A 22,980-nucleotide genomic window follows, 5' to 3' on the forward strand; every position below is an offset into this window, starting at 1 on the left:
CTTTCCTCTTTCTTGCCTTCTCTCTTCCTCCTCTGTTTCTGTAAAACTCAGTATGGTTAATGAAAAGCCCTGGAGCTCATAAATCAACATGTCACCATCTGCTGCCCCTCCTCCTTCAGTCTGTCTGACTCCCGCTCACATGTTCTCCTGCCACCTCTATTTTCGTAACAATTCCGCCACACTTCTACTTTATCCCGACGTTTCCATCCTCTTTTTCTCTTCAGGTATAGCACAAATCTAAGAAAATATGGTCAAGCACTGTATTATTTACCTTAACTCCATTTGTTCCAACAGTAGCAGGGCGAAACATTACACAATAGCAAGAGGAATAGTAATGAGCTGGTTCATGTGTTAAAGGAGGTTTTTAGCCTCAAGAGTACTGGAACTGTCAAACAAATTGTTTGTGTTCAGGGTGTTTAGCTGAAGTAACAGGAATTAGCTCAATGGCTGTGAGCTTGGTAAGCTAATTGTTAGCCTAAAAAGGAGTTTCTATTAACTCTTAAGAAAATGTTCTAACTAATATACGGTGTGGAAGATATGTTATTTAAAAATAGTGTGTATACATATATACATATCTATATATATATATATATATATATATATATATGTATATACATACATATTATCGTCATGCTTTCTTCAAAAATCAGTGTGATGAAAATGCACTGGCAGCATTTAAGCATAGTTAAGTCTGTTAGCCATCTTTGTGTCACTTTCTTTTCCTTAAAGGGATTTTTCTTTCCCTTTCCTTTTTAATATCTATCCTTCTGGGAAATTTTCTGACATTTACAATGACATTAAGCCTCTTTAAAAGTCAAGGAAAACCCTGCTAATGCAATCTAACCACAGACAACCCAGGCCCATGCTCTGGGCCTAAGACTGATAATACACTCAAACCCCATACTGACTTAACCATGCCCTCAGGCCTGATACCGCTAAAAGACATTAAGAATAGAAACAGTTTCAGACAATGTCAATAGGACTGCATCAAGACTGCAAAACTCCTGGTATATACAAACTCATTCCCCATTGTCTTCTAGTGCAACACACCCATTTTTTTTATATTTTTATTTTATATGGGGTAATACAATCTGTGAGGAGTTAATTCCTGAAGATTCAAGGTTCATCTATTGTCATTCAACATGTAAAACATAATAGAAAACAATCTGCTTCTCAGGCCCAGCGTTGAAAATGTATAATAAATACAGTTTAACCCTCTGACTTAAAACCAATAATGGGAACACCTGAAAACATTGTTTCCTATTTGGTTCCTAATCATTCAGGGATGCAGCTATTCATTTTACTTACTGCTACGATTGCAATGAATGAAAATGTATAGAAGCCAAGGATAACCTTCAAACACAACAATATTTCACTAAGGTGGGTTATTTAGAGGGCTGGTAAGGCAGAATCGATCCTTTTCCGCCTCTGCTTCCCATGTATTCATTCAGCCGTGGATGGCCACTGTAGCAGTTTAACCATTAACAGCACAGTTAGAGCCCCCTGCAGAAAGGCTATTTCTTCAGTTAGGGGAACCTTTGATAATACAATTTAGATACATACTGGGTGAGCCAAGAATTCAAAGCTCCTTCTGTTATTCCTGTTTTACCTCCTGCCTTGTTTTTGCACAGGTCATGTTATTACAGGATACACATTCACTGACACCTTAATTAGACCAGGTGTTCATGGCTGGAACAAAAGCCTGCAGAAAGGGTTGCATGGTTCATTAAATGCACTGTTGAAGAAAAGGTTTTACCACCTGCCAAAAATGCCAGATCAGTTCCAAATAGTTTGAACATCATGCAAGGAAATGTGGCTCTTGATGAGTGAAAGCATACATGTACATATACATGTATACTTGTCAAATCAAGTCAAAGCTGTGGCTGTATAATCTTTCTTTGTTTATATTTATAAACAAAAAAATGTTTATATATAGTGATTCCCACTCACGATGACTAAAATAAATAAGATCAGACATAAAAACTTTATATGCAAAGTATGAAAAATATACCATGAGAACTATCATGACACAATTAAAAACTATAATTATAATATAAAAACTATAATGAAAATAAATAGGAATGATAATTGAAAGACATATAATAATAATTGTAAAAGGGAAAATAAAATCAGATCAAATGCCACTTATTAATAAATACAAAAATAAAAGCAAAACTTTTTAAAAAACTTGGTTCATACAGTAATAAACTGTAGAAGCCTACAGTATGTGTCAGAGTATATTTCCTAAAATATAACACGTAGGCAGCCTCTGATTCTAATCTTCCATGTATGCACATTGTGTGTGAATCCATAAATAAATTAGACATTTATATATTTCCACCTGGGTAAATCTGTCATATTTGCACAAATATGTGATTGTGAGAGTTTTTAAAAGAGAGAGAGTAAGAAAGAATACCTTCAGAAAGTCTCCATCTTGCAATGAGAAGCTCTCAGCTTTCAGCCTGATCCCTTTTCCTCTTTCAGTAGTGATGCGGTAAATGCACTCATGGTTGTTATCGTAGTTGGAGGGGAAATTCGGAGAAAGGAGCACGCCTTCTGGTCCCAGTGCAGTGGCTCCACACTCAGCTACAGAAAGACAGTAAAGGGATGCAAAGCTAGCTTTACGCTGACTTCTTGTTGAAAGACATCTACAGTTATAACAATGACCCATGTAAGACAGCTGAAAAGCACTTCTCTTGAAACAGAAAAAAATTAAAAGATAAGAAAAAAACACTTAAAGGCAAAGCAATTAAACATAAACAGCAAAGATTTTAAAGGAAAGCAAAATGAAAAGCAGTTTTCAATTAAACTGCTAGAAACCGTCGTTCAAAGAAATTATGCAGAATTATCTGGCAGGTGCAGGTAAAGTTAAGGAAGTCAAATAAGTGATACTTTGTGTCAATAGACTTTTATCAATTTTAAATAAGGAAAGGACAAAAGAAGAGAGCTTAGCAGCCTTTTAACTTCCTCTGAGCAGGACCACCACTGCTTGGAGGGCAAACAGGAAATAATGAGGCAGGCAAGACCAGGGTGGTATGAAAGAATAAAAAAAAAAGGATAAGAAATTAACTTTCATTCAATTTTTGTTGTTATTATTATTATTATTATTATTATTATTATTATTATTATTATTATTATTATTATCATTATTATTATTATCCCATTGTTGTACATTTTATAGGTCTACTGTTGTTTATAAGAAGATTAACAAAAGCATAAATTTACAGATACTGCCAGCATTTATTCTCCATGAATTCATCTTGAAATGAAATCAGTACCAAGGGAGTGAGAGTGAGAGAAGAAAGTGAGCAAAAGAGAGCTGGAGGAGCAAGAAGAGAAAAAAATAAGGGTGGATAAACTAAGACAGACAAGACCCTTTTGAAAATGTACAGAAAGAAATTAGAAAAGGGAAAGGGGGAGTAACAAAAGATGCAGTATTAACAGTTTCCATAAAGGAGTTAATGCCCTAATTATCCACCCAAGGACTTTCTAAACACAGAAGGAGAGGAGGAAAGACAGAAAGTTAGGAAGAGACGGAGATCTTAAGAGAGGCACATTTAGAAAGAAAAAGAGGGAGAGAGATCCAGCGCTTGCTGCCAGCAGCTGTTGCTTGGTCCCTTCTGAGTCAGGCCTGATCTCTTGACAAATAATGCTATTATAGCATTTTTAGTCTGCTCTCTCTGAGGCTTGAAAATTACCAGCAGCCACCAGTCAGCAGAAACCACTGATAGGCATCAAATTCCAGCAAATTACAACCTGCTAACAGAAAAATCCTGGCAAATAAAACGGTCCACTATTCACATAACAGTAAATTACCACTATGTTAGTAATAAAATACTGGTGGATTACAAGCAGGAAAATGCTGATACTTTACCTCTAGGCATCTTTATGTGGTAAAGAAGTTCATTTGTAAGGTTTAGTTTACCGTCCCCCAAACATAAAAGATATGACCACATTGATGTAGTTAAGGCAAAATAAACTCTAATATGCTATTTAACTATGTTAATTTATGTGGTCTGTGTTAATAAAGGGATAGTGTATTAAATAAGCCATCTAAATGCAGAAAGAAATACTTACAAAAAGAACATAAAGAGAAGTTGGATGTTTTTCTTTTCTTTTGTTAACTATAACTAATATTAAACATTGCTACTGTTAAAATAGTCTGATCACTATCTTACCTATACATCGTGGTAGAGTGTTGCTCCAGACTCGCCTGCCACCTCCAAGACAAGTGATCTTACTGTCACCCTCAAGTCTGTAGCCCTGGAAACAGGAGAAGGCCAGCGAGTCGCCAACGCCAAATTGGAATCCCATCCTCCTGCTGAACGCTGGAACACCAGGATCCTCACATGGCTCCAAATCATACTCTATAAAATCGAAGAGAGGTTATAATTTATGGAGCATTAATGGAATAAAGAGATTAAAAAATAAATTAATTCTATGATTATTAATTAAAATGCAATTACTTGCAAAAGAGCTTATATTTTTCATTAAATGGAAACATGTCTTAGTCAGGAATAACATTTTTTATATATATATATATATATATATATATTTTTTTTTTTTTTTTGCACAATCTTTTGGAATTGAGGTTGTCCCTACAGTTCTATGCAGAACTGTACTGTAAATCTCCACCTGTCAAGTAGGACAAGTAGTGACCAAAGAAAATGTGTAATGGTGGTCTTTAACAGCGCAAACAAGATATATATTTACTAAATAAAACCAGCTGGCTCTGATAAAGCACATATCTCCCCTTTTCCATTGCTCATTAAAGAGTATCCTGAAAATTTGAGCATTATGTGCAATTTTACAATCAATATTACAAACTAAGGAAACATGCATAAGAACTTCCTTGACCTCTTTTATGTTGAATGACAAATTCCATAACATATTACTTTTTGTTTTGTTTTGTTTTTAAGAGGTTTTATATTAGGTCTAAGAAAATGATCAGATATCTAATCAGCTTAAAAAGGCATTTGGCATTTGAATTTACAGCTCCGCTAAAAGCCTCCCTGCATCAACCACTTAAGGTAACAACTGAGTGCAAAAGAAAAACAAATACGTAACAGAACTATTTTTTTTTTTTTTTTTTTTTTTTTTTATATATATATTATATATTTGCAGTTTGTAATTCAAGATCAGACAGATGTTCACCTACAGACGGAATAAAAAAAAATTCTGTTCATTATAATATTAGGAACATTGCGGGTAAATGTGTACTGCATGCATGATAATTATCTCACATAAATTACGTTTATTTTCTGGTGCTCATACCTGAGAAAGTAATATTGAATCCTTCATAACTCATGGAAAAGTCTGATATAAATCGTAACTGTGCGCTGAAGTTCCCATAAAGTCCAGCCTTAACACTGGGGGGCAGCACTGAGCCTGTGAGTCGAGCTACTGGAAGCTGGAAATTCCCATCCTCAGTGATGGACAGGTAGTCATGGTTCTCCTCCAGATGGAAGGTGTGGAAAACCAAATGGACTCCTGGATGGATGGATGGATGGATGGATGGATGGATGGATGGATGGACAGAAAAAAATCAAGAATGAATGGATAAAAAAGCAGCAAAAGGTAGTAAGATGGTAATACACAAATGGCAGCATGTGAAAAGAAGCAGAAACACATATATTCAGGCCATGTATGCTATTAATCGTTTATTTTGTTTATTAACTACTTTAAAAGCAATAAAACTAAAAATAAGAACATTATTTCCAAACAATAGTGTTGGTGTTTTTACTATGTCTGAACGTTCTTACCTTTTCCATGTGATACCTCGATAGTCCAGGTGCAGTTAAGAGAATTGGGGTAGAAATCAGGGAATCCAGGAGAGAGAATCGTCCCAGTTTTGCCAAAAACATAGCCTCCACAAAGAGCTGAAAGAGAAGAGACAAAGAAAAATATTGGAACAAAGCAAAAGAAGCATTTCTTTTTTTTACCAAAGAAAGAAATGGACCTGATAGAACTTTTGGACTAAGCTAAAACCATAACGTTAGATTCATAAATATGAGCTACTTTAACACAAATAAAGACATGTCTTCACTTGCAAGGTCACTAAAACTTGGCAGATTTATTTCCTCTAAATGTCTCTTTGTTAAGACTGGAATAAAAAAAATTATTAAGCCTTTTAGATTCTTCACAAAGTGATCTAACTTTACTGTTGACATGTCCTTAATGCAAAAATATATAAATAGGTAGATACATTTTTCCCAACATCAACAGATTTCATTAGGAACTTTGGTGAAAATAAGCATTATACAGAAAAACCATCGGGAACTCATAGCTGTGCAATGTTTTTAAAATGAAACAATTCCTAAACAATTATGTAAATATATGTCTTATAAAACAGTAATGCAAATTATCAAAACACTCAATATGACATTTTTATTTAGTGAACAACAGGAAATATGTGTCCATTCCACTCTGTTATCACATCATGAAATTTATAGGGAAGAAACATACTTTGATTCTGACTTATTTGTGTAAACAATCTACTTTATAAATGGTATCCATTTAGGCATTCAATCTGATTTCATTAGATGTCCATGTGTTAGAAATAAAGAAAAAAACCTTTGCAGGTATGCAGCAGAATGTGGTGAATGCATAATTTCAACAGCACTACAGGGAGAATGTAATAGTAGAGAAATGCTGAATAAAGAGCTCAGAAGCAACAGAGCAGCAAGAATGATTTTGCTGAAAAAGACCGAGATACTGGTGTGACTGTAACCTGACACCAAGAGTCTAAAACTGATGGGGAAATGGAAAGAAATAATTTGGTACAGCGCAAAATGGAAAACACTATAGCAACCCATTCTTCTCACTTCTATTCAGCTCAATTTAGTTTAATTTGGTTCAATTAAAAATGTTTCAAACAGATTCAAGACTTTTAACGTCAGAGAGAATATGATTAGTCAATAATTTCTTCCCTTTAATATTACCGATTGGTATTAATTGAAAGCCTTAGAAACCTTTACAACCTAGTACAGCTAGTAAGGATCGTACTTCTGTGGAATGAGCTACACGCGTGGGTCTGTGCCCAAAAACTATTAAAAATAAAATGCAATTTTCTCCTATTGTTATTCACTTGTGTACTCCTATCTTTATTTCTATCTATCTATCTATCTATCTATCTATCTATCTATCTATCTATCTATCTATCTATCTATCTATCTATCTATCTATCTATCTATCTATCTATCTATCTTCTTTCATCTTCTTTCATCAGGTTGGACAAAATAACCCTTGTTGAGAGGAACATGTGTGTGTGTGGATGCTGTATTCATACTGCTCATAGTACTTTAGCTGTATGAATGGCTTGTGTAGGAGAAGACAGGTTGTCAATGTATGAACAGAGAAAAAGGAAAAACTATTCATGACTAACAACAGACAGAACCAGACATAAAGAAGAACCAATATCGAAATTTATACTTCTCAGAAGAAATAGAAATGCATATATGGTGATATACAAGTCTTCCAATCCATCCTCCTCTTTTATGCCATCAGATATTTTTTTGTTTGTTTTTGTAGTTTTCTTCCTCTTAGAGAAAACTATGTGAAACTATGACTTTGGTCACTTCTAGCAAGTTGTTTGCTTGGCACTAAGTATAAACTTTTAAAATGTCATGGTGCTCTTTCACTTTTCTCCCTGACACATTAAAAAGCACCCACTGTTCTGAATTATCTATTTGCCGATTCAGCTAACCTGCAAGATTATGACTAGCAAGCTTGGATCCAACCGATTTTATAGCGTTACTAAAAGGGGAAGGATTCTAAATGCTTATGGGGTCTATTCCATTTTTTCCCCTGCACAATATTATCAAAGTAATGAATTTTGATTGCTAAGTGGCTTATATGAAGAGCTAACTGTGCTTCTGAGACTTGTGGGAAAAGAAGTCTTGGCAATAATGTGCATGTGGGAGCTGCTGCAGGAGTTCTTACACATGACTTCCTTTTTGCCACTGAAGTGATGTGACATGTAAGCCTTTTCTGAGAGTAGATAGTAAGTTTGCCCACTTTTTATGAGGTTTTTGAATAGGTTTCTTCCCACTGTTACAAGCCATGATAATTAAGTCGAACTTGCCTATCTTTCTTTACATTATAAAGAACAGGAGATTAACTAATCAATAAAAAGTGCTGTCACACATACTTGGCACATGATTCTACCATTATGATCTCCCCTGACAGTAAACCATGATGTTAGTCAAGGCTTACACCATTTTAAAATAAAGTCTATGTATGTAGTAATGTGTCTTGTCATGTGACAGTGTGACAGCTGTCTGGTGACATGGCATGCTTGGCTGAGAATTGAAAATGTTGCAGTGGTTGTTTAAAACTGCTTATGTGATGTGGTGAATCACAGGAGGCAGAACGCCTCAATATGAACTCACTCCCAAGTTGAGGCATATTGACTTTGGTTTTTAAATTGGATTCTCTTGAATCATCAGATCAAATCAGATGCTGTGTATTCATCTCCCTAGATAGCGCGAGCTGTAGGGATGTGGTGAATAGGGAGGTTTGCTTTGGCCACCAAGCATCTGTTTCTGGAGCATCTGGACTTGAATTTCACTGAGGCTGAATATCCAAGTTGACTCATAGCGGAAAGTATACCCTGGGAGTCAGGACTGATTATACAATCAACACTACAGCTGCTAGATGCAAAAAAAAAGAGAAAAATATAAATACACTTTAAAAAAAAGGGGGGGAAAATGCATGAAACAACACCATATCATGGCATGGAGGTTACTGATACCATGGTTACATCCTCACCAGCTCTTTCTCTTATTTCCTTCACATTAAACATTTTTTTTTACCTATTTTCTCTATCTACACATCTGTTTTCAGGTGCCTCAAGCATCAGTTGTGCTGATGACGATGCATACCTGAATTATGATGGCTGGGAATTTTATTTATAAGCAGCAGAGTTAAACATCATGAGTATTATCTCTTTTGTTAACAAATATGATAACTGTGTATGGTATAAATTTAATCTCATGAATGATAGCCTGATATATATCTCAGTTTTATCCCTCTTACTCACAAAGAACAAGCAGAGGGCTGGCAGTGGAAGAGTGTGTGCTGGACAACACTTCCTGGGGACTGGAATGAAGCTGATTCATGGTTTTACATAAGCATAGTGTTACTCTAGTATTCATCACAGTATTGCAACAAGTACAGCACTTTAGATGGAACAGCCAGTGGACAAAATATTTAAAATTAGTTTTGTGAAGGTAATTATAATAATATATTGTTTTGTATTTTAATTGTATCTCATGGACTCATGGAGAGGTAAAACATGGACTTGACCGTGTTGAGCCACTATGTAATCCACGTGTCCATATGAGCTTCATGGGGCTGCTCCAAAGACATGCATTATGTTAACTGCTAACTCAAGAATATCCAGAAATGTGAAGGTCAGCGGTCATCTGGCTCTACGTGGTCACCCTGTGATGGGAGACCTGTGCAGAATGTCATGACCAGCTAACCTCCAGCCTCCTGTGTTAATGCAAGTGTAAGCACTTACTGAGCAGAAAACTGAAGGATGCATCTAAGGAAAGGAGCTAAAAAACTACAGCTAAACAAACTGAAACATTAATCAGTGTTCCACCATTTCTCCATGGATGGTATCATTTAATCACATTCAGTAAGGCTATGTGAAATGAAGTAATTTCTAATACATACAGTACTAATGTATTAGTACTGATGATTCATTAGATAATAATCTCATAGGCTCTAAATCACTACAATATGATGTTGTGGCTATCCTTAGCTGCAGTGTTTAGTGAGAAGATTAAAAAACATAATTTCTTAAGCTTTCATTATGATTCAGCAGTGAGGAGTAAAAACATAAAATAAATAAAGGTATTATTTGGATGAAAAAGACCACCCTGACCTATTTTGCCAGGGTGTATATAACATTTCCAATTACATTTCCTAGAATACCACAACTGTCAATTTTCTGTCTTTAGAAGGTATAAGAATTCCTGTGACATGTTTTCATGTAAGGATGCAGTGAGCTTGAAAAAAGAAAGAATCTAACCGTCACAACTGGGAAGAGCGTGACTCCACTGATGATTCTGCTCACAAACAATTGGCTCTTGATCACTAAGTGTGTATCCAGGGTCACATGTAAAAGAGACACGAGAGCCAATGGAAAATCTGCTGCCATGACGACGACCATTGACTGGAATACCAGGATCAAGGCACGAGTCAGACTCCATTTTCACACCTGCAAATCACATTGCACCAACACAACAGAGTCAAGAGGGTGAGTGTACATGTCTCTATAGCAAATTTTTCCATCAGTCAGTCGAACACTCTTACTTTCATATCGGATACTGAAGCCTGCGGCAGAGCGGCTGTTGTCTGTGGTGAACAACAGGAACAGGAAGTTGGATGTGGAAATCAGGAAATGAGGGGCTTGGGTGCCATGGTATTCACCGATCAGGGGAGAAGAGGCTGAAGGGCCATCCCTGATCTCTAATGTGTCATAGTTGACCTCCGTCTGGAATCTAGAAAAAGACAAGAGAATAACACAAGAACAATAACCTGATTTACAGAAAAATAATCGTCACATATGCAAAAATTCAACATACTGAAAACAAAAATTAGATCAATACATGCACCAAGCTAAAAGGAGTAAGAGGAATGACTGAACTATATCCATATAACTGCAATGAATGAGAGAGATAAGTAGATGTTACCTCTGTCATTGATCTCTTCTTTGGTTGCGATCCAATCTCACTAACTACTTTACTGAGTGAAACATTACCTGCAGTTGTACCTGCAGGCCCCCGAGAACTAAAGTCGATTTTAGGAACTGATACTACTACTGGTTATCATCTTACAAAGGCAATTAACTGCACGCTTGCATAGAAAAACCAAGAGTTGAGAGCCATTCATACAAAATTAAACAACACAGTATCTTCATAACGTCTGACTAGTTAAAACAAAAATTAATTATCACCTGCATCAGACATATACATTCAGAGCAACTCCTTCACAAATAAGTGATGAAGATAACTTGGCTTTTATATCAATTCCAAAAATGACAAGTTTCAGTAATAGAGGTTTCTGGCTCGAGTGCCTCTGTCCGTGGCTTGTTTCCAGAAAAAAATGATGGAATGCAAACATTAATCATGTACTGCAGCAGCAACTGCATTAATATCTGACTCCTGAACTACGTCTGTAGAGTACATAACTTAAATAATTACATTATGTACTACCTAAGCATGAGCGATATATATATATATATATATATATATATATATATATATATATATATATACACACAGTATTTAGCACTCAGATTCAACTTTTTTAATCTAACTCAAACAAATCTGAGAAATAATTAATTTCTCAGCTAGTGCACAACTAAATAACTTACTTGTCAAAGTGTATCTTCACAGCATGGTCTGTTTGTGCTTCAATCACCCACTGGCAGCTCAAAGAGTCTTTATAAAAGGAGGGCCAACCAGGAGACAGCACAACGCCAATAGGAGCTGTGAGATGGCCTCCGCAAGGAGCTGAAGGGAGATGCAAAACACACACACAGATAAACAACCGCAGCCGAGACTGAAATTAATTATTTTTGTCTTGTAACTGTGTTATAGCATGAGCACAAGTCTCATATTTCATTAAGTTTGCAGATCCCACAAATGCTCAGTTTATTTTTTTACACTCTAATCCTTTCAGAATTTATTCCGTTCATACAAAAAACATTTACCGTCAGAAATTATGCTGCGCCAACGTTGTGCTAAAGTAAACAAATCTGAGCTGGTCCTATTTGAGGAAGAATTAAATAAATAATTATCACATGTTAATTTACTGGGGAAATCAAGTACATTCTGTCATTCTGTGTAACACAAAGAAAAATTTTTCAATAACTCATATGACTGCAGGTTTTTTTAAATGCAACATTTAGCTCTTCTAGCTTTAGTTTATATTCCACTCTTCTTTGATTCTTGCATTAACATAACATGTATGCAGATTAGCCACCTTTGGCGGAAAATCAGACCTGGGGTTCATGATCTGTATATCATCCATTGCTCTTTCTACAATATATAATTTGCTACAGCTTATCTTTTACAGCTTTTACTTTTTCCTCTCTTCTCAAGTGCCTTTGTCATTTGTGATTGCTCTCTTAAGTCTGGCTTTTTAGCAAGCCTGTGACTATTTTGCACGCCCTGCATTCCTAAGCAGCAGTACTTGTGAACAGCATCCACAAAAAGTAATTTCAGAAATAAAACTTAATTATCTCTCCCTGTTCAATGTGAAGGATATTTTTCCCCATACTCCTTGCTTAATAAGGTGACCACCTTCGTCAATTCGATTGTCTCCTCCATCCAATTTATTAACATGGGCAACATTTGATAATGTCATTTAGACAATACAATCAAGATGTAAGATGGGGGAGAATTTTAAAAATAGCTCACAGTCCATCTGCCTTGAAAAGCTGAAATAACAGCACATTCACTGTCCCTTTATTATTACTTTCACATATTAGCTCATCTGCACACCACAGACACATTTCTGTATTTTAGAGTCTGAATATGATGAATTTGTCCCCCTGAATGAGTTTCAGTACAACTTGTGCCAATCTCATTTAAGATTATTGTTGAGGGAGAAGGATGTGTGGAAACTGGCTGAATAAGAGTGAGGAGACTGAAGGCTACAAGCAATTAGAAAACACATTCACACAATTGCCAAGGTGTATAAATGCACTTCAGCTGCACAGTCACAGACAAATAGCTAAATGCTTTGTCATCTTGCAAACTGAAAAGTGAAATATTATAAATTGTTATCCACTCCCTAAACAAACATTAAGAGCTGGTATGCATGTGTATGTCTGTGTTCACCTTCACAGCGGGGTACAGCTGCAGACCAAACAACATTTCCATCCTGAAGGATACAAGTGACTTGATCCGACCCCTGAAAATACAAGAATGGATTATCTTAAAACAAAACAAGGTTTTTAAATTAAATTGCAATGCCTGCCTCTTCACCTACCACCACAGGAAACCACTGACAGTTCTGACATACAGTAGTATTTTTGAGCTAAACAGCAGCCGAACAAAGGTGCGAGGAGTTAGTAATGATTATACTGTACATTACCTGTGTCCTTATAAATCCTTGATCACAGCGAAAAGCCACTGAGCTGCCAAGCTGAAACTGGTCACCATATCTTTGACCATTGATGGGGACGCCTGGGTCATGACATTCATTTTGTCCAAATGCTGCAGAAAAGAAAAAAATAGATAAGGTTAAGATAGAAGTAAGAATTCAATTGCATGAACTTAATTAACTATGGCAACCAGGCAGAGATCTGATACACTGTACTTTATAGAGTGGTTCAAAGTATACGGCGCATTTAATCTGAACAACCTCCCTAGTTTTAAATTTATTTTTATACCTGAAATGTAATTTTACCTAAAGAAAAAAAAAAGAAAAAAGAATGTAAAGTATTGCTCTATCATTGTCAGAAAATATGACATCTCCCCTAATATGGGAATGAAATCATCTTTATGTGAATTATGTCATGTCTGGCTTATATTATCCCCATTCCAGAGATTAACCTGATCCCACCCAGAGCACAAACCCAGTGATTGGACATGTCTCAGGTTGATTAGCTACTGATGGGGAGGAAATGAGAGCAGATAGAAAAAGAAGACAGTGGGGAAAAAAATGAGAAGCAGGTAATGGTGTGGATGAAAATGCAATAACACACATATTTTACATAGTGCTGATGAATGCAAAGACAACCCTTTACTGAGGAAGGAGCCAAAAGAAAGAAAATAAATAAATACTGAGCTCAGTCTACTTTATGTGTGTGAAATCATACAAGATTTTCTAACAAACCACATTTGAGACTAGCTTGTATCTAAATGATAAAGTGAAACTAAAGAATAATTGTGTATTAGATTAGAAAGGACAGAAAAAAATACTAAACAATATGGTCCAGACATACAGAAAACAGCACAAAGAAAATGCTTCACACTAACAATTTCAGCTTTGTGTTGAACATCGCCACCTTAGAGGCATAACTCTGTATGACAAAAACTTCTTTAACTTAACTGTCATCTAAAATAAAAACAAAACAAAACATGCATTTACTGCAAAATATTTTTCTGATCAATAACTAGTCAGGAAATATCCCTTTTAAAGTTTAACAAACACTTAGAGATCATGCTTATGCTCCTCTTATTTTATTATTATAAATTCAACCAGATACAAATACAATAATTGACAGAATAAAACCTGCTTGGCATTCATTAAGTGACAGAGCAGAATTTATGTGATCAGATATTCAAACTGCATAATTGAAAATATTTACACCAAAAATCAAATAGATATTGATTTACAGCTATCTTCGAATATTTAGGCATGTTTAACTACTAACAATAAAATCAGCACATAATCAAGGAAAAGGGGAGTTTAAAGAGGATTTCTGTTTTTCTATAAATTTGGGGCTATGGGGCCCCTCATTTGTGTTGGATTATAGGCAAGACTTTTTGAATCAAAAAATGCTGAGGCAAAAAGAACATTCAGTACTTCCATTTTTCAAATGTCACCTCTAAAGGAAGAGCCAGACACAAGGTCGTTTGGGAGGCAGTGTGTGAAATGGTGCAAAGCCGAATGGTAATCACAGAAAATGAATCAGGTTCAGTCATGTGGAACTAGTTCAGCTTAGTGCAGGTAAATACATAGTCTGCAGAAGTCGGGTTGACACTGACAACAGGATGGGCTCAACTAGGCAAAGCTTAAGTAAGACATGCAAAAAGAAATATTAAGATGAGGAGAACTATCAAACTAGTGTTAGTCATTGTTCATGTAACTATTGCTCTGATTCTATACGTTTGCAAAGTCATTTTTACCTGATCTGTAAGCATGTGTTTGACCTCAATATTTAACATCATATTTATCCTTTTTTACCTAGTTTACTAGTGTAAATACTGGCAAGGAAAATGAAAATTATATAGCCTATTTATACAGGGCTTTCTGCTGGATATGAAGTAGCCAGAAAAGATAATTTTGTTGCATAAACTCAAATTATAAATGTCAACTATAAACTAATTGGATCGTTTAATGAAGGCGTTTTCGAGGTGGACCACTGTAAGGGGTGTTGAGGTGGAGGGTTAGTGAGTGGACATAAGGCAAAATTACATTAGTAATTAAAATAATATTTTAGTTGGTTGCTATGTGGTTTAAGAAGTCAGAAACAGTAGTTCTGTAGGACTTTTGCCTCTTATTTTTGTCATAGTCATTTAGGGACTACCTCAGGACAGGCTGTTTTAGTTTAGTTTTGATATTGACCATAAATACAGTATGTGGCTCACTTGTGCAGGGAATTGAAGAACTATAACATTAAAACCAATGGGCCCATAGGCATCAAGGAATTTTATGAAAATAAAGAAGTGGAGTGTTCAAATTTTATATGAAGAGCTTTACTGCAGCAGACATTTTAAACCCCAATTTATTATATACTTGATAATATATGGTAAGTTAAGGAAAATAAGTCACTGAATTTTATAGATGATATGTTAAAAAAAATTATATATATATATATATATATATATATACATACACTACCGTTCAAAAGTTTGGGGTCACTTCCCTATTGAATCCCTTGGCAAAGTGAACCTTTTGAACAGTAGTGTAGGTATATATATATATATATATATATATATAAAATTATATACATATATTTATATATACATATGTATATAATTTTTTTAACATATCATCTATAAAATTCAGTGACTTATTTTCCTTAACTTACCAATTGCTAAACTATTTTATCAACAGACAGTATACACTGGCCCTGTAACAGTTTGATAAAGAATGTTAACAATAAACAAACAAACAAACAAACAAACAATAAATAAATAAATACAAACAACTAATCCGTTGATTCATCACCTTGCATGATTAAAATACATGACTTTTAATTGATTTTCTGATATTTGCAGTCATCACTTCTTCCACTGGTAATTTCTAACATAACCCACCTCATGTCCCATCTGAATTTTAGATATATTTATTGAGCCTTTGTTAACAAGTAAAATCTAAAGCTACACTCATGGTAAATAACAACTTGCAACTATTATACCAGCAAATTGTGATAACACTCATGAACCACTGAATCTGTTTAGTCTAAATTCCATATATTATTGGAAAACTGTTACATAGACTAATATGCCACTGTTTTTTCTTCATCTGGTTGGTTAAAGTGTGCTGTCATGGACACTAGAAAAATCTCTTTTTAATGTTGTGCTATTTCTCTGTCCTTTTTTAATAAAATAAAACTTAAACTAATGGTTAAGGGATCAAACAGTAAGAAAATGACTATTTATCTCAATTAGTGACACAGTAGGTGTGCTCTTTCCTCCAGTGGCTGCCTGTACCTGCAAGTTGCAGTTATGTTACTTCCCCAGCTTTATGGGGCAGGAAAAAGTCAGCAATGAGTCAGCAGCGGGCAAACATTTTGTTTATTTATTTATTTATTTTTATAGTCAGGAAATCTTTTGAAAATTGCTGATGTCCAACCCCTGAGGGGTTTTACATGAAAGTAAACCTAAGAAAGAGAGACTCAGTGGAAAAAGTCAACTCTAACTAGCACCATCTCCTAATTGATTTATATATTAAAGGAGGAACAATACACATTAATGATAACTTTTCTGTAAATGTGTCAGATTTTAGCCATTGGCTAATTTCCATCTGTCGTCCCTGGGCAGGTTGATGTTATTTAAATCAATAGTCTTAAAAAATGCAACATTCGTAGATAAAATAACATAATGTACGTTTCATCCCTATTATTGCACATTTACCATTGTAAAATGCACACAGCCAGTCAATAAAATAAGTAAAAAATTCTACAGTACAAATTATATTGTGTTACTCATACAGTTACACATGATTACAAACCTGACTGGACCCAAAAAAATGTTTTAAGGTGTCTCTTAAATAGAGACAGACTGAAAATTTATCTGCCTTTAGGTGGTAAACTATTCCATTACAAGCTGCATCCTGAAGAGGCTGAAGCTGTTTCTGAAGAGGCTCCTTATCTAGTATTTATTAGCTTTCTTTTAAAGAGATTCTAGAGGTTTTAATGTTGTTGAACCTGCAAAGAGCAACTCGTTATGTACTAATCTATGTGTGAAAATATCATTGAATGCAACTTTGTCACGGAGGCACCTTCAGTCAAGGATGTTCTAATACATCTGAAGTTTTGAATATTAAATTTAAGTGTTTTCATAACCTTCTTGAATTGTCTTTTTTAAGACAATGTTAAATCTAAAATAACTTTCATATTTGAACTTGTTCAGAATTTATAGCTCTTCATTACCCAATAATATATTATAGTGGGGGATTTCTGTGACCTGCAGGGTTCCTGTATTTGATCCTTGTACTTTGTTCACTCACTGTTTCATTTTTTGGAGGCATAGTGATCATAGAAAGATAGTTTTGACTTTAGTCATTCTGTGATACCAGGTTTTGGGGTGTTGCTGTGCTGTCCCTTTGGTACAGTTGCTCAGCACACCCAGGTGTAGGTCTAGATGTGGTGGAACCTAGATCTTGAGGAACCATTGCTGTCAGTCCTTGGTGGTGGTAGCACCATTCCAGCTGACAACTAGGGAGTCCCTAGTGATGTTTGCTTAATAACGAGCTTGCTTTGTTGAGCAAACAATGCCTGGGCTAGCTCTGTGCTGGTTGGGCTACTCATGTTCATAGGAAATGGCCGAGCATTAACCGCAACATCTCCAGCCAGAAGCAGAAGAATGAGGAGGTATGTAATTTGTAACTGTGTGCTGCAGTGCTTAGTTGCCTTCAGCTTTGCAGATGAATAAATTGTCGCAGCTCCATTGCCCAAAAACTTGGAGTGTAGCAGATAATGGCACTCTGCTGCTGGGTGAAATTATTTGTTGTTTTCAGAAGGGAGTCAGTGTCTCATTATGCACAGAAACAAGCACACGAACAGGATAAATGTTGATTTCCAACTCTGAGACAAAAAGATTATTTTTCTAGGTATGGATGGACACACGTAGCACCTGCCAAACTGCATTTATGTCTAGCAGCCATGGAGTTTTAAATGATGATAATTAAGCCTCAAGTTGTTCCACGAACGCAGTTCAGCCTTATTTAATCTAGACTGATTCAAGACAAACTTGCATAATCCCACTTAGTGCAGCACCCAGGGTATCTAACAGGCCCAAATGAATGAATGGACAAAAAGTTGATTAAATGAGTGACACTGAAGGCAAAATGAGAGTACTGTTCTACCGCATCAAACGTCTGATCTGTACAGAGTGCAACATATTTTCACGAGAAAAAAAAAAAAGAAAAAAGAAAGTGGCAAAAATGCAGCCATTAACAGAATGAGAGAGGTAGTATGGCAGAAAAATGCCGACAGAACAAATGTGTCATGTAAGTGTTCCAAGTTATTTTACTCAAGGATTTTGAGAGGGAGAGATGACAGCCTAGTGGTTAGAGAGGTGGGTTAGTGCCCGGAGGACCCATGGTTCAGCTCTTTGTACTGTCAATGTGATCAGTGCTGCAAGTGGGATAGGTTAAAAGCAGAAAAAGATTTCTCCAATTGGGATTAGAAAAAAATATTAATAATTATTCAGTGTTCTTTAGTCCTTTAAGTTCTATAAATTCTTTATAAAACCTTCTACACATATAATGTTATGTTGTCTTTCCATTTTGCTGATGAATAAACTTTAAACGTGACTATGTAACTACATCAGACTAGATAATAGCAGAATTAATTCGGCCAGCTGTACTGAGCTGGGTGTAAGTGAACCTCTGTGATGGCTGCATCTACAGCCACACAGGAGTGGTAATCTGCAGTGGACAGTATTACACACACACACTTATATATTTCATATTAGATTTAATTTACAGAGCATTATAGGATTTGGTTGGACATTAGTTTAATTTCATAAGTGACAGCACGTATATTCTAGAACTGGCGCGCATTCTTGATTATATTGTGGTGTTATAATTTATATTCTTTAGTTGTTTCAGTGGCTCCAGTCCTTTGGCATGGGAACCAGCAGGTGGCCACGGGGTGGAGCCAACTAATTGGACCATATTACACACCAGCACCAAGAGGGGGGGAAATTGGGTTTTCCTTTGTTAGCTTAGTTAGGTTTTTGTGTGTTACCCCTTTGTGTCTTTTGTTTGGGCTGATCAGCCACTTTAAGTTTACCCTTGTGTCTCAGTTGTCAGGTCAGTTTGTTTAATTTGTTTGGTTGGTTTGTTTGAATTATTTCTGCCACAAGTTCTTTAAGTAGAGTTATGTTATGTTGACCTCTTTTATGGGTTAGATTATTCATTGATTTACTACTTGTTTGGATGATTTTTTTTGGGTGAAAATAAAACCCTCTTTTTTTTTAACTTTAAATCTGTGCCTGATTGTCCTTCACTGCTCGGTCCATCACAACCTCACCGACTTAGTAACTATTAAGCTAATTAATCATTCTTTCATGGAATGGAATTAAATTAAATATAATAATATTTTTATTTCATAATATCTTTACTATTACATCTGACGAGAAGTAATCTAAGTGGACAGTGTCAAAATGTGGCACTAAGTGAAAATAAAATATAATAATCTTCCATAATGGCAAGTAACTTATATAGTCATATTGATCATCACAATAGTTTTCAGGATGTTTAAATGTAGCCACAAAGACAATGACCTGCTCTGCTTTCTTTTTTGTCAACAGAAATTATCTTTCAGGTGCGTAGGAGAAATATGGAAAAGGTAATGGCCACTACTTTCGCTCTTTGAGGAATTAATGGCAAACCTAGTTTGTTTTTGTTAAATACATGGTGCAACTTGTTGCATTTTAAAGACAATTAAAATGCTGTTTTATCATTTGTTTTTAATATTATCTTATTACGTGACATGAGTAGTGTGAGTGTGGAATTCATCCGATGACACGTTCTTTTGGCATTCCTGTTTCAACCAGATGGGCATTCTTTGAGACTTAAACAGGCTTGACAGTTAGCCTGGTCTGAAGCAAACTAGTTTACCAACACTAGTTACCATTGTAACTTAGCTGGAATTCATCTAAGCCACGGTGATGGAACTGAACTCTTACTTTGATGAGTCAGAGTAATCAAATCAAGCAACACTTTCCCTTAATCCTGTTTCATGGAATTCCCCCCTGGTCTTTAATGGACACAATTTAGAGGTAGTATTTGCACACACACAGTAAATACCTGAAATATCTCAGTGTATGCTCTAATGTTTTGAAATACAGTTATTAAAGTAGGGTAGGAACATTGTTTTCAGGGACTGCTTGGCAAAAAATTGCTTCCTTATCTTAAAGGATACTGTAACTATGTTTTGACCCAGTTTTCATGTCTTAGAAAATTTAAAGTGTAACAGCAAATGCTGGCCAAAAACTAATGCATGCACATATTGCTTTTGATGGTGAAAGCATGATTCAGTGGCAGTAAATCCTGTGGGAAAAGTTGCTATTCAAGCATTGACAACAACTGCCTACACTGTAAAGCAATCCAAAAAATGAGAGGCATAAAAACAGAATCTGACTATAACCACCATCAGCCTGAGGAGTCAATCAAATACACTGAAACTGACTTTAATGACTTTAATGTACTTATGGCATATATATTATTCTTGCGTCTTTGTATTGTAGAAAAAAGTATAGATACTTTTTAAAGCAATAAAAATGTATGTGTGTGCCTTTCTTTGTTATATACATTATTGCAAACTGCTGTCTGAAAAAGAAGCCTCTTTTTGTCAACAACTTTTTAACATTTGTTAAATAATTGATAAATAAAACAACTATTTTTTAAGTACCTCACAATTGACAAGGTGACTTGACATGCTTTGTTACAGCAGGTTAGTAAAAATATATAATAAATAAATAATTAAATAAATAAATCTTACAGACAGGAAAACAGCTCTATAATAAATTCCAAATAATGAGTAATTTTTCAGGCTCCTATCTCGACTTTCCCGATTGAAACTATAGCCATATGAACAGGCAGGAAAACAGAGAAATAAGTAGGTAGGCAGTACATACTAGTATAGCTGATATTGAAGCCTTTTCCAGTATTAGAATGATCAGACTGAAATTCCAGTCTCATGATGTGCCCATTTGAAGCGATCTGGGCTGGAACGTCTTTTCCAGAAAATGTACCAAATGTTGTTGGTTCAGACAGACCTAAAGAAAAAAAAAAAGACAGAAAAACATTGTTTCAACAGGCGTGCATTAGAGCTTAGCTTAGTGGGGTTAAATAATTCTTCCAAAATATCAATATTTTAAAGAAAGCTTTCCAGAAAGTAAAAAAGGTTCTGTAAAGTTAAAATTTTATTATTACTTTTACTATTTTCATCATATTAAACAAGTTACATTCCACGTCACAAAATATTGTACCGCAGGGGTCACTGTGGAAAAAAAAACCAGGTCAGAGTAACATATAAATGGCATTGTACTTTTAACCCTGCAAAACAATATGGGCTTGATCTACATAAGTTTGTATGTGCAAAAACACATTGCAGTTGATTTACTAACAGGATGCACTTGAGGATTACGGGCAAAATAATGCACACAAATCATTTAGCGATGGATATGAAAAATGTGCGTCTATGCAAGAAAACGTAACATATTTAGAGTAAATTACGTAGCACATGCAAGGTAATTTAACAAATGTAAAAACTGATTGCAGTGGCTGGTATTGAATCTATATTAACTGGCACAACTTTAAGCACAAATAGCTGCAGTTATTGTGTGAAGAGGAAGCATAGACACCACGAAAGACAACAGAGAAAGCGTATAGGCTACTTTCTGCTCGTGTAAATATTGTTGGATTACCAGAGACAAAGATTATTGAGACAATATCGCCTATTCAGCACAGCAATCTTTGAGCTTCTGGGGCTGGATTGGAATTGGTGTTTGGACCGAACTGATGGAGCAAGGTGGCGGGGATCGTTGTTGTTTGCTGCATGTTGTATGGCATTGCAAATCATGTCGTGGGATGGAGCATGAAGCTATAGAGATGGAGGAGGAGAAGGAGGAGGATGAAAAGGAGAATGACCAAAACTCCTTTCCTGTGGGGGGCAACAGCCCAATTCTGAAGGATTGCAGAAGCGCATCACTGTGATCTAAAATAACCTCTCATAAGCGGTGAGGGCAACACATTTAGTTTTCATTCTTTAATTCAACAGGGACGAGGCAGGACATCTTCCACAGCAACGGAACTTTCTCCAGACACAGGTTGAAGTGATGCTGGAGAACTGGAGACAGCTGGCTGACATAGTTCCTCAGAACCCTGACACTGATGCCATCTGGGGCTAAACCTGTTAAAGAAGTAGTTCATCTCATTAACACTCTTAAGGCTCCCAGGTGGTTGTCTTTTTCATCCCAGTTCACACATCTCTCACATTGTTCTGGAGCTTGGCCTCCAGCTTCCTTACATTTTCTCAGCTTGTGCTGCACCCTATTCAGCACCTGTCAATCTCCTGATCTGAAGGCTCTCCTCTTTTCATCCAGGAATATCTTCAGGTCACAGGTTATCCAAGTTATAATGTGAAAGCGGGTCAAGAGTTTTGTTGTCTCTTTTGTTGCAGTCAACATATTGGTGGAAATTAGACAGATGGTTGTGGAGTGTGATGTGATTAAAATCCCCAGAGATGATAAGATGTGATGAGGCTGCTGCATCTGTATCCTGTATCCTGATGTAAACTTCCCTGGAAGATGATACAGACGGAGCCCAACTGCAAGTAGTTCAATGTTTGGGGTGCAGAGACGCTCCTTCACTATAACATGTCCAGGATTACCCCATCTCTCACTCACATACAGTGCAAGCAAACACACTGAGAGCTGCTGTAACAGGTTGCAGTCTACCGCAGCGCCATCTTAACTTACTTAAATCTGACAATTAATAATGTCTTTCTATTTTCCCCTCTTTGCCAATGTCACATTTTTAACTTGGATGTTTCTT

At 35.8% G+C, this 22,980-nt stretch overlaps 1 protein-coding gene across 1 annotated transcript in view; it reads right to left on the minus strand.

Moving 5' to 3' along the window:
• Nucleotides 1–22,980, minus strand: part of LOC121640431 (CUB and sushi domain-containing protein 1-like) — a 344,948-nt gene that overhangs the window by 120,185 nt on the left and 201,783 nt on the right. Inside the window, exons 14-23 of the mRNA XM_041986178.1 lie at nt 21,060–21,200; nt 13,114–13,235; nt 12,858–12,930; nt 11,387–11,525; nt 10,324–10,511; nt 10,040–10,228; nt 5,763–5,879; nt 5,275–5,490; nt 4,179–4,367; nt 2,417–2,586 (exon numbers count right to left, since the gene is read on the minus strand). Of these exons, the coding sequence (XP_041842112.1) occupies nt 2,417–2,586; nt 4,179–4,367; nt 5,275–5,490; nt 5,763–5,879; nt 10,040–10,228; nt 10,324–10,511; nt 11,387–11,525; nt 12,858–12,930; nt 13,114–13,235; nt 21,060–21,200 (1,544 nt within the window). The remainder of the gene's footprint in view (nt 1–2,416; nt 2,587–4,178; nt 4,368–5,274; nt 5,491–5,762; nt 5,880–10,039; nt 10,229–10,323; nt 10,512–11,386; nt 11,526–12,857; nt 12,931–13,113; nt 13,236–21,059; nt 21,201–22,980) is intronic.

The sequence above is a fragment of the Melanotaenia boesemani genome, chromosome 1 (assembly GCF_017639745.1).
Source record: "Melanotaenia boesemani isolate fMelBoe1 chromosome 1, fMelBoe1.pri, whole genome shotgun sequence".
In the NCBI taxonomy this organism is placed as follows: Eukaryota; Metazoa; Chordata; class Actinopteri; order Atheriniformes; family Melanotaeniidae; genus Melanotaenia; species Melanotaenia boesemani.